The sequence below is a fragment of the Ailuropoda melanoleuca genome, chromosome 6, assembly GCF_002007445.2.
Source record: "Ailuropoda melanoleuca isolate Jingjing chromosome 6, ASM200744v2, whole genome shotgun sequence".
NCBI classification, from domain to species: domain Eukaryota; kingdom Metazoa; phylum Chordata; class Mammalia; order Carnivora; family Ursidae; genus Ailuropoda; species Ailuropoda melanoleuca.
The window spans coordinates 764,904-777,509 of record NC_048223.1 but is presented as its reverse complement, the minus strand read 5'-3'; the positions used below and the strand labels follow the sequence as shown (position 1 = coordinate 777,509).

The window sequence follows — 12,606 nt, the reverse complement described above, 5'->3', positions numbered from 1 at the left end:
AGTGATGTATTAAAAAAAAAAAAAAAAGAAAAGAAAACCTTCCCTCTACACACCCTAAGCTCCCTGGAGACAAAATGCTCAGTCTGGCAGGGGCAGGAGAACTGCGTCATGTACGGGCCATTGTATTGTAACGTTTTTATCTTTGAGGAAACCCCCACTGAACAATGGTTTTGAGAACTGACCAGAGTTTGAAGGGGAGAGAACCCCAGTTATAATATGTGCGAAGGATTCCGGTACCTCACACTCACTGTTCTCCCAGCCTCCCCACCTCCACCCCAGACCCCACCTGTTATCTAGAAATAATTCTGGATGAAGTTTGTCAGGAGGTACCGACTTCCGGTTATAAAATAAATTAGTCATGGGGATGTGACGTACAGCATGGTGACTACAGTTAGCAATACCGTATTGTATATTTGAACTCTAACAGAACAGATCCCGAACAGCCTCATCACAAGAAAAGGAATTTTCTAACTATGTGTGGTGATGGATGTTAACTAGATTTATTGTGGTGAGCATTTCGCAATATGTGCATATATCAAATCATTATGTTGTACAACTGAAACTAATATAATGTTAATTACATATATGTATGTATGTATGTATATATATGTATCTCTCTCAAATTTTTAAAAAAGGAGAAAATCTCATATTCAAAAAAACAGCAGGGAAGACAGGACAAGGAATTGCCCTACAGGTCTGGTTGGAACAGTCTTTTAGAAGAAACAGCTCTGGACAACCGCGCCTGACAACAAGACACCAGACTAAAGAACTACAAGTTTTCTTAAGGGGAGTCTGAGCTCCAAGAGTTAACTGACCGTAAAGCTTGAGGCCTTTCAGCGATAGGCCCTCACTTCCCAGAGCTGGAGCTCAAGAAACTATTCAACGTTGGCCTTCCTGACAGAAGAAAAAATGGACAATCGCAAAGGGCAAAGCTGAGTCTGGAGAAGGCACTAGCAAATGCAGACATATGGAAGTATGTTCCAGGAAGAAATGTGCTAGGCCAAAGTCATCTGTTTTAATATGGTTTGGGCCCTGGGATTCCCTCAAACTGCAGGAGGAAAAGTTTTGTATTTAAAACTAGGGCAGGAGTGCCTGGGTGGCTCAGTCGGTTAAGCGTCTGCCTTCGGCTCAGGTCATGATCCCGACATCCTGGGAGGGAGCCCGCTTCTCTCTCTCCCTCTGCTGCTCCCCCTGCTTGTATGCGTGCTCTGTGTGTCAAATAAAATCTTTTAAAAAAATAAAAATAAAACCAGGGCAGAGACAGAGGAGAAGACGATACACAAATGACTGAGATATGTTGTAGATTGGAGAAGCGAAATCTCCAGCCGAATAACCCTCAATTGCAGCGTCTTGGACAGTAGCAACAGGAAAACTACGTAAGGCGTGGAGGCGAGGAGTTCAGAAGCCTTCCCATTTTTAGCTACCCTGAGCATTCGTTCTATTATGATGGGATGATCCAATTCCATTTGGGAAGACATTAGAGTTCCATTCTAATTAATTCAGGTATTATGGCAGTGACAGGGGTAGAAATGGAGTATTTTTCTTGATATTTAAAGTGTGAGCCTTGAAGCAGCTAAACGAAAGTCTTGTGAGCCAGGACTAAGTCATCCACATTAAAAAATATTTTTTACTTTCTTTTCTTCCAGCTCTGCAAATATGTAACTCTAGGCAAAACTGAAAACTCACAACTCACTCTTCACTGGTGTCTGAGAAATAGCACACTGGAAAGGAAAAGAACTAAAAGAATATGGAATGAAATGCATGACATGTACTGGGAAGCAAAATAACTTCAAATGAAACTTCCATTTATGGCTTAGTCAAAAACATATGGATATGGAAGCTGAAAAACAGAGCTAGTGGGAATGCTAGGTGCCTGGTGAAAAATACACTTTTTATGACAATCTTAAATCATTTATTGCGCAAGAAAGTTGTGCCCCAAACAAATCTCCCCCCAGCAACACATCCGGTGAATCTGTAGACAATTACTTGTTTAGTTTGATAAAAGCACACCATGTCAAAATTGTATTTTTTAAGGAATTCCTATACCTCACTAACAAACATTCCGAAGAACCTGGAAAAAACGAGGAAGCTAAAGGCAGGCACAAAAATTTACGTCCAAGAGTACTGACTGCAACATCACTTATAATGGTAGAAAAACAGCCTCAACCTGTAGGTCTCTCAGTAGAAGAACTGGTTACATAAATTATAGCGTAGTCACCCTATAGGATATTGTATAGCCATTAACGTGATGTAATGGTTTGTAAACAGAAATATGCCCAAATCCATTCATAAACAATGAGACTCTAGTCTGTGCCTATCAGAATTAGAAGGACTAGGGGCGCCTGGGTGGCACAGCGGTTAAGCGTCTGCCTTCGGCTCAGGGCGTGATCCCGGCGTTCTGGGATCGAGCCCCACATCAGGCTCCTCCGCTATGAGCCTGCTTCTTCCTCTCCCACTCCCCCTGCTTGTGTTCCCTCTCTCGCTGGCTGTCTCTGTCTCTGTTGAATAAATAAATAAAATCTTTAAAAAAAAACAAAAGAATTAGAAAGACTAAAAAGCCTGATAATGGACATCACTGGCCAGAGTAGAAAGGAAAGGGCATTTGGATACACTGTTGGTCGGGGTATAACATGGTATAGGCTTTTTGGAGGGAAGTAGAATATCTATTAAAACTTCAAATGCACTTAATTTTTAGACCCAGGAAGTCCACCTCTGCAAAATTATCTTCTACATAAATAGCACAAGGCACAAGAATTTATGTACAGGGATGCACAGTGTAGCGCTGCCTAGTAACAGCAAACATTCAGAAAAGAATCTAAAGATCCAGGATGACGGACTGTTCAAATAAATTTGGTACATCAATGGAGTGGAATATTACGTAATACCGGCAAAGAAGGAATACATCTGTAAGTACGAATTTAGAAAGCTCTCTAGGATATGTTAAGTTTAAAAAAGACATATCCACGCAAGCATACATATGTATGTAGAGTATTTCTAGAATACTCAGGAAGCTGGTAGCAGTGTTTTCGAGGAAGAGGAGCGAAGCGCTGAGGGTTCTGGTGTGAAACAGACTTACTTCTCATGAACATGCTTTGGAACTGTTTCAATCTTATGCCTTGTGTATGTTACTATTCCAATAAAAACAGCTAATCAAAAAATATTGTAGAAAAATATTAAGTGAAATGGAAGGATGTGCATGATTATGCTAAATGGAAAAATAGCCTACAAAAAAAGAATACAGGTTTTCCAACTCTTTTTTTGTTCATATTTATATTGAAAAAAGACAAATATATGAGAAAATGTTAGTATGATTTTGAATGATCAGATTACAGTGTTTTTCAGCTGTTCTACAATGACCAAATAGTAATTATATAATATGGGGGTGGGGGAAGAACATTCTTGAATCTTGTTTCCTCAAATATGTTTAGGATATTAGCTTTTCCTGCCTTTTTTTTTTTTTTTCAACTGAGGAGAGGGGTGATCTTCCTCTCTTCAGCACTTCATGAGAAAAGACCATGGAGGCTTGTGTTTTCTTGGCTTCTCTTACAGTATTATTTTGCTGACTTCATCAGAGAGAATTATCCAGAGTCAAGCGTGGTGGAACAGCTGTCCCTGACCACCAGCAACTGCAAAATACCCAGGGAATAAATTTAGACTTCCAGAAAGGAAGAAGAAATCAATCTTCCAGTTGATATGGGGTGGGGGAGGTGATGGTCACACACGGGCAGGGACATCACCAGGCACCCCAAAGACGAGATCAAAGAAGAGTGTCCAAATGTCAGTCAGCACTTATTAATTTAGAACAAGTGGTCAAAGGACAAACCATCCCGGAATCCCTTCACCTCAAACTAACTGGGTGAAATTCCCTACAACAAGGAAGTTCCTGAGGGCAAACTATTGGAAGTCAGCCACTACTGAAACTGTCAAAATTATTTTTTAAACTCTCAACAAAGGCCCACAGCTTGGTGAAGAAATTAGAATCCATTAAAACTAAGTAAATAAGGAAGGTAGCATCCACAAAGAAGGGACTTCAGGAAATCTTAACCTGGCCTTGACCTCCTTGCTAAGAGGCTCTGCTCTTCTTTGGGGCATGGGATGCCTCTCTGGAATTTCTCAGGACTTTAGGCTTCAGAGGCCTGATTCTCTAGTCAACTCTCAGCAAACAAAGTTCAAGGTGAGCTTACACACTTACCGTGTGAATGTAGACAATACAGTTCAATAACCTGGATTTCCAAACAGCAATGTTTTCCCTTATTTTTGAAGTTTACATGGCATGACTAGGTCAAAACTTTCTGGAAAGTGGCTTCAGCGATCACGTACCCAATGCTCATGTGTGCACTAACACCAGCAAGTGTCAAAATGACAAATGCCAATGCCATAGTAAATGTCTATTTTGGACAAAGAACCCCGTCAAATAGTTGGTGAGCAAATTCAGAGTTCTCTTCCGATAACTCAAGTTAAAGAATGGATAACCCGAGTGGCTTTTGCCATTAATTATGATGGCATTCTCCAATCACCATGCTAAAACACACAATTCTGTTGCAGCTCCTACATCTGGCTGATGACCACAGTCAGCTGGGCACTTGGAAACAGCATTCACTCCAAGACCCCAACCTACATCATCTGAAACAGGATTTCCCAGAGATGGGGGCCCAGGCATTATTCCAGAAGCAGCCCAAGACTTCTTTGAGGAGCAATCAGGTGACTGGATCCTGAGGATACATGTTTAACAAATGCCCCAAAGGACCTTACCATTGCTAGACGTGGATCCCCACTGGGAGAAACACTGATCTTAGAGACTAGGGAATAACTTGCTTGCCACTGGCAGATTCAGCTGCAGAAGCCTGAAGATTCATGGTTTTGTCTGGACTGCACATGGGGCCTGGAGCCTTCTTCCCAACACCCCATCCTCCTCTCCCTCTATAAAAAGCTCAACACATCAACTGGTTCTCCCCCCCCTTAGGCTACTGTAAAACTAATATAACCACATTACAGAGAAAATAAAGGGAATCACCCCTAATCAAAAAGGCTTACTATAATCACTATTAACACTCAAAAGTACATAACTGACTTACTTAATACATTAACTCTACAAAGTGGTGCACCTGTGATGCATAATGCACTTGGCTAGGGGCTAGAAATACAGAAAGGGAGAGCAAAGTGTGTGGGAAAGGAGAATCGAAACAGTCTTTTCTAAAAAACAAAATTATAGTCATAGCATAAATAATTTTTTCTGCTTTATAAAGTCAGATTGAAATAATAAAGTTTTCCATGTACCACACAGTCCTTATAACTATTATTTAAATGGTTACAAATTTATCTATTGTTGCATTGCAGGCATTTAGTTGGGGGGCTATTTTATAAATAACCCATCTTTGTGTACACAATTTCCCAACGTGTTCATCTAGCATACTACATAGGAAATTTTATCTTGGAGAATATTTTCTTAGGAAAATTGTGGCATCAAACTTTTTTTTAGGGCTCTTGAGGCTTCCTATCAAAGAGGAGGTTTTCCACCCAAATTTCTAAATTTCACATAATAAAATCTACAACTATTTACCACCTAATCTTACTTCATCCAGACAAATGAATACAGTTGACCATTGAACAACATGGCTTTAAACTACATGGGTTCACTTATATGCTGATTTACAGTATAGTACTGTAAATGTATTTTCTCTTGTGATTTTCTTAACATTTTCTCTTCTCTGGCTTACTTTACTCTAAGAATACAGTATATAATACATAGAACATACAAAATATACGCTAGTTGACTGTTCCGTATTAATAGTAAGGCATCCGGTCAATAGTAGGCTATCAGTAGTTAAGTTTTGGGGGAATCAAAGTTATACGCAGATTTTTGACGGTGCAGGGGGTCTGCTCCCCAACCCCCCATGTTGCTCAAGGTCAACTGAATTCATCTAGATAAAAGATTCATCCACATTAAGATAAATGGAATATACACATGGAAACCTAAAGTTCATTTCTTTATATATTATTACATCTCACTTTATTGCACGAAAGGAATTGAATCAGTTGATTAAATGTTTTCAGCCCCCATTTCATATATCTTCAAAAGCCTTAAAAGCAAAAAAAAAAAAACAAAAAAAAAACCTGTAATGAATCTCTTTTTGGAAATTCCAAAGAACAGTCTTTCAAGAATGTTGATTAGATAGAGTGAATTTTGACAACTGATGGCTTCCTGCAAATCTAAGACGAAAATAATGATTTCTATGGTTTAGAGAACTGTTCCTTCTTTTTCTAATCAAGAAGAAAAAAAAAAAAGCCTTTTTAACCAGAACCCCTTCCCTTTTTCCCCATGCCCACCAGTTTTCCTTCCCTGACATATACACCCACGTTCTATCACGACATTCCTACCAATGCCCTATCATCATTCTACCCCCTCCCGTAAAGTGTGAAGCTTTTTCAGTTTGTCTTTGGGGTTGTGTGTGTGTGCATATGCACATCAGGCTAATTTATGCTGCAGAACCACAAAGCTCAAGAAATAGAGAGAGTATCAGAGCTGGAAAAATCACAGTAGCTAGATGTGTGCCACAGACATACCACATCAATTTGATTAGGGGAAAAAAAATAATCTACATATAAATCTGACTTTCAGCAAACCTTGGGATACCTTTCTACATGCTTTAAGCAACACTAGGCTGCTGTGTCCCTTAGCTATTTTATTTGCTTTTGATAAAATGTTTTTAAGTGCCTTTGTGCACTTCCTAGAAGGAAGAATAAGCCAATTTACCAAACTGAGCACAGACAAGATTTTCCATCTTGTCTTGAAAAGCATGCACTGCAAAAAAGAAAAACACACACACACACATGTGTTTATAATTTGAAGTACAGATCAAGGCAGACCTGGAGGACTTAGGCTCTGGCCTGGTGGACGGCACATCTTCAAAGGGGAACGTGTGTGTGTGTGTGTGTGTGTGTGTGTGTGTGTGTGATATTTTAAAAATTCCTATAGCATTAAAAATACTCTCTGGCTGCACTTTACCAAAAGTTTCTGAACCAGCTCGGGCTGGCAGTCTGGTGAAGTTGTTACACAGTCTTTATTTTTCCTGTTCTGTCTGGGAGGATACTGGCACCCCAGGGCAGGGCCTCATTCCAACAAAGAGGTCTGTTAATGTGTGACAGGAGCCCAGCACACCATGGTTTCTGATCACTAGGATTATCACCAAAAGGGCAAAAATGCATGTCACTTTCTCTGGGCAGTCACATTTTAAAATATGGGGATATTTTAAGTTGCTGCATGATTTCAGTATTTGTGTGCTGAGAAATGGGAAAACCTTGCCACTGTCACACTTGTAGAGGTGGAAAAGTCCTTCACGTGGAACTTGAGTGTGTCTGCTCGTCACCAACTCCCTGTTAATGATCCGATGGAGAAAGAGCCAGGTCACGAGCACGTGCCTCTTCATCGTCTCATGAATGCTGTCGGGGTCCACCGACTTATTTTTAAAAGAGCTCAAACGATACAAGTTACGGGCACCGTGGCTGGGTTTTCCTGAGGGAGGAGGAGGACGGCTTTCTAAGAGTACACACCACAGGCTCTGCCTCCCGAGTACACAGGGGCCAGAACAGGGAGGAAAAATCAGGCTCCCAGCTCACAAGAACACTTATAACAACATACTTCTTTGGGGGCTTTCTATCTGCCAAGTACCTAAGTACTCAAGACAACATTCAGGAGACAGGCATCACAGTGGCCAGGTATGTTTGCTGTCATCATCACCACTTCACAAAGAAGGAAAACGAGACTCAGACAGGTTGCTCACAAACCAAGCTAGTAAGTGTCTAACCCAAGAGAAACTCAGCTCTGACTCCAAGTTCTTCCCATCAACCACCAGACAAAAAGGTGCCCTGCTTCCATCCCACCCATCCCCTACCGTCTAACACCCCAACTGATTTCCTTAGCAGGCACCCCTTTCCCCCAAGCCCACTGTCCTATATATTAGAATAGGGCCTGTGTGGAGTCCTTTTTTTCCCGTTTGTTTCATTTGTTCCCCCCTTCAAAAAAATTCAGTGGGTATTAATGGTGATTAATGAAACCAACAACCCACTTAAAAGATACGAGGTCCTACCCCGGTTTGTGTTACAAAAAAAAAATCAGCTTTCACATGGACAGTCGTTTTCCCCCTTCACAGTTACATAAAAGTGAGGATTCTAAGCAAGTTGTCAGCCCCAAGCATTATGGCTTCCACGCAGAAACCATCTCTCCTCTTAACTTCCTGAAGTTCTCCAAGGTCTTCCTTCCTTCTTCCATTCACTGGGCATCTCTGGGGGCTGAGACACAAAGGTCACCAATCTGCTCAGACAGAATCAAGGAGGATAACCTGACAGAAAACTTTGTTTGGCAAATACAAAAACAAAACAAAAATTTCAGCCAGAGATGGTTATTTGAAATAAAGTTTAAAAATTTTTTTTCATTTTTTCCTCCACAGAGTCTATTCCATTTTACTCAGGCATTTGAAAATTTAGTGAGTTTACATACACAGCAGATCTGCCATCCTACAGATGGTTTTTCACTGGATACTGATGCAGCCTGACAAAAGTTTACTCCACTTTTACAAGTCACTCATTTCAGGGCACCCTTAAGTGATAGGTCTCTTCTCTGACAATTAAAATATGATTAGACTTGCAAGCTACATTTCAGGAATAGATGCACTGAAAAAATAAGGTATTCACTGATAAGCTTTGGGGGGGGGGCTGAAATATTTCCACCAGGGGGCGCTACACTCACTGAAAGTAATAAACAGTGTTCCTAATTTAAAGCACTTTGCGCTCTAACCTGCCCAAAATAAATCTTTTTTTTCTTGACAGCTTTTATGATGAACAATGAAATTATCTTCAAATCTAACACTGAATAAAATATAAAATAAAACTTTTCTTTCCACAAAGAATAATGTTAAGAATAAAACAATTATAGCTTGTTAATGTGCCAGGCACCTGATCTACGCATTTACATATATAAACTCATATAATCTCTTCATACTATAATAATAACCTTCATTTTACACATAGGGCAACTAAGGCAAAATTAAGTAACTTAACAGGGTCATCAAGCTAGTAATGGGCAAAGCCAGCTTTCAAATTCTGACAGTCTGATTCCCAAATCCATGAACCTCACCTACAGTAAAACACAGAATCCCAAGAAAAGGAGATTTATTTCTGAATGTATTTAGCAATATCATAGATTATATCACAGCTCTAGAAATATATACAATTAGCTTATTAAAGGTACTAATTTTATCATCTTATAATATTACACATATATATATAATAGTATTATTATTAATGTATTTTGACATTTTCACCTATACATAAATACCTCCCTCCAAAAGGAGAAATACCACTTAGTTCCCTTAATGGTTAGCTATATTCTATTGAAAAGAACAAAATTCAGATTTAAGAAGTAAAAGGACCTGCTCTTTATAGTTTTAAAAATTGAACAGAGTATAAACTACTGGTAGAGCTACAGCCTGAAATAACATATTCTCAGTAAATCACTTATTATTAGGACCACACTGTGACTCTCTAAATTATCCCCAGTCCTTGGTGCTTACTTGGCATTCCCTGTTACATGTCTATCCTTGGGACACGTCTGTGATTCACTGTAGGCTAGTAACACTTTTTTGTAATGGACAAATTTTCAAATAGTGTTAGGAAAAAACCCGGAGTGTGTCTTAAGGAACTGACTGCTTTGATTTATTAGAAATCTGGAAAGTAAGGTATTTTAACTCAGCAATAGGTGAACACAGTTCTGACATTCAGACTCCAATTTCTTGAGATACACTTTACCAACAATTGTGCTTTGGCAGGGAGGGAGCGGCACCCGTGCACAGGCTGACTCACGTGTGCCTTCAACGTTAGCTTTCAAGCATTCAAGTTCCTTTTAATTTAATTAGTCCACTTTGTACTTGTTGCTCAACTTTTAAAAATGAAGGCAAGTACATAAAACAGGATACATAAACAAGGATATTCATTCCAGTACTGTGTATGCCAGCAACATACCAGTAACAACCTAACTATCCATCAGATGCGGGCTGCCAGTTCAATGCACTAATCATGGCATATCACTAGGTTGAGACGATTAAGAAATCTTTTGCAAGAATAAGGCAGCTCTGTGTGTACGGATACCAAAAGCAGAAGAGGCGAGGTGCAGAACAGTAGGTCAAGTATGCTAGCATTCATGTGAAGAAACACATCCCCCTGACCGGAAGTACTAGAGGACTCCAGGAACATCCGGGGATCCGAGAAAAACTTATTTTTTGAACAATGCTTCGAAAAAGTGTTTGCATTTTTTTAACTGAGTCCGTGAAAGACTTTTTTTCCAATTATAATGGATTCTAAAATGAAAGTTAATACTTTAATAATCAGTCTTTAGAATTTTTAATGAAAATTAAATGGTTATAAGAAACCCTGAAACTCATCTAATGCTACCCAACTTGTGGTTTCTTTACTACGCTTGCAACTGCTTTCTATTTGATCTCTTATATATTTGGGACGAATGAGTCATGGGAAGTTTCAGGTTACACTGCTGGTAGAAGCATTGGTACCATTTTCCTTGATCTGCCTATTAGATATGGGACACAACAGAAGTTATTCCAAGTCGTTTGCTTCTGGATATATTTTACATCTGCAAGCTTTAAAATGGTAGATCCAGACTTCCTGGAAGAACAGACAATAATATATTTACTTGAAGCTGACTCGGGTTTACTTGAGTTCATACTCACTTTGGCTAAGTCACAGAATGAGGGAAGGTGTCTGGGAATAATGCTTCCATTTTTATCCTGTTCATTCCTGAAAAATCCAACAGGAGATTCTTTTCACTCCACCATTAACTAGTCTGTGTATTAAGCAGCATCTGGGTATCTGATCTTAAATGGAAATGTTATCTGAAAATGGTACCATCTATTATAAAACTTTAAAAGTACCCTTTATTCTTAGCCTTTGGAAGGGGGAGAATGGGGGGCATGACCACAATAGAAGCTGATTAGTTATATCGCTGCAATGTATTAATTCACGTCTGATCATCTCCAGTGGGCAGAATTTTAGTTCTTCTTTAGTAAAGGCAATTAGCAGAAAATAATCTTTTCTCAACTCTAAAATCACACTTACACATTCTAAATGAAGTAAGGATTATAAGCTGCATTGTCTGGGGGCAGGCGTCTCAAGAAGCCCCCTGCAGATCAGGTAAAGGATTTGAATGCCTTCTAAACCACAGCAGCCTCAGTTCAAACTCCAAACTCTACTATCCACAAGCTGTCTGACCTTAAGAAAGCTTCCTCATCCGTAAAATGGGAATGCTATCACTTCCTGTAGGGTTGTCGGGAGCTGAATGAGATAAGGCGTGAAAGCACCTAGCCTGGTGTCAATCACACATCACGCAGAGTAATAATAATAAAAGAAGGAAAGAAGGGGATCTGAGATTAGAACTGCACCTCTGGCCGTCTTCAGGAACCAAATTCACAGAACGGGGGTGCGTACTTGCCTCAGCCTGGATGAAGAGAGGAGGCCTAAATGATTTTTAAACACACTCCAACTGAGGCAACTGAAGGAGATGCTGGAATCATAGTGTGAACCCAGATAGCAGTATTGTGACCTGGTAGCAAAGACACCAAGAAAAAAAGGCAAAGGTGGCCGAAGGGTAATGCACCCAAGAACTATCTGGGTGCACAAGTCGACACCAAGACAACCAGAGCTGCTTCTGGGCTCCAAAGCCTCTGGGTTAACCACCTGCTCATTCAGCTCCAAGTGGACGCTCTGGGCTTACCGAGATTCGGCTGAGACACGGCCATGGACCTCTGGGGTGCTGGGGTGGACGTGGCCGCAGGGTGGAGGTTCATAGGGTTCAGCGGCTGATTCATCGCCTTCCTAGGGTCTTGCCATGTGGTGATTTTTTCTATGTGACTAAAAGAAGGAAAACAATTATCTTTTTAATTGTCAGCGTGATTATCATTATCACCATCGCCGGTAAGGTAACAGCACAAGAGTTAAACGGCGCTGGCTCTTCTTCCCTTAGGATTTGCTTACAAATGGCTGACACACTGTGTTGTTTTCATCCAAAGTCACGCTTGCCCACATACCCTCCATCCAAGGGCCCCAGCAGGGACTCTCTGAATACAAGCCCATGACTTCATTGTCCCAGCCGCCCCTAGATGCAAAAACCCTCTTAAAGGTTTTCTGTCGCACCAGTGTATCTCCTCCCAGCCAAGGAGCCTTCACGCCCCAGCTCCTCAGGTGCTTCCCCTCTATTCAATCACTGGGATGCCATGGTGGGAACTCCTCTCCCAGAGCAGGACCGTGCTCTCCTGCCCCGCCAGCCCTCCCACACTCCCCTGCTCGTATTGACATAACGAGGACACGTCTACTGGTCTCAGCCAAAGACAGGGCTCTGGAAACCAACCTCGTAAACATGATATGACTGAGCTCTTACTAAGAGCAAGGAAGGCACCGTGAGGTCCACACAGGGAATACATAAAACCCTCAAGAAGCTCATGTTCGACTCGACAAGGTAACGACTGTGTAGCTGGAATACAGGGTAGCACGAATTACCCACAGGAAGACTGGAAGACAGTTATGGAGAAACCCAGATGTCAA

General features: G+C 40.7%; 1 protein-coding gene across 1 annotated transcript in view; it reads right to left on the bottom strand.

Annotated features, from left to right (window-relative positions):
* WWTR1 (WW domain containing transcription regulator 1) overlaps nucleotides 1-12,606 on the bottom strand; it is a 138,777-nt gene that overhangs the window by 39,509 nt on the left and 86,662 nt on the right. Inside the window, exon 3 of the mRNA XM_002923448.4 lies at nucleotides 11,780-11,916. Within this exon, the coding sequence (XP_002923494.2) occupies nucleotides 11,780-11,916 (137 nt within the window). The remainder of the gene's footprint in view (nucleotides 1-11,779; nucleotides 11,917-12,606) is intronic.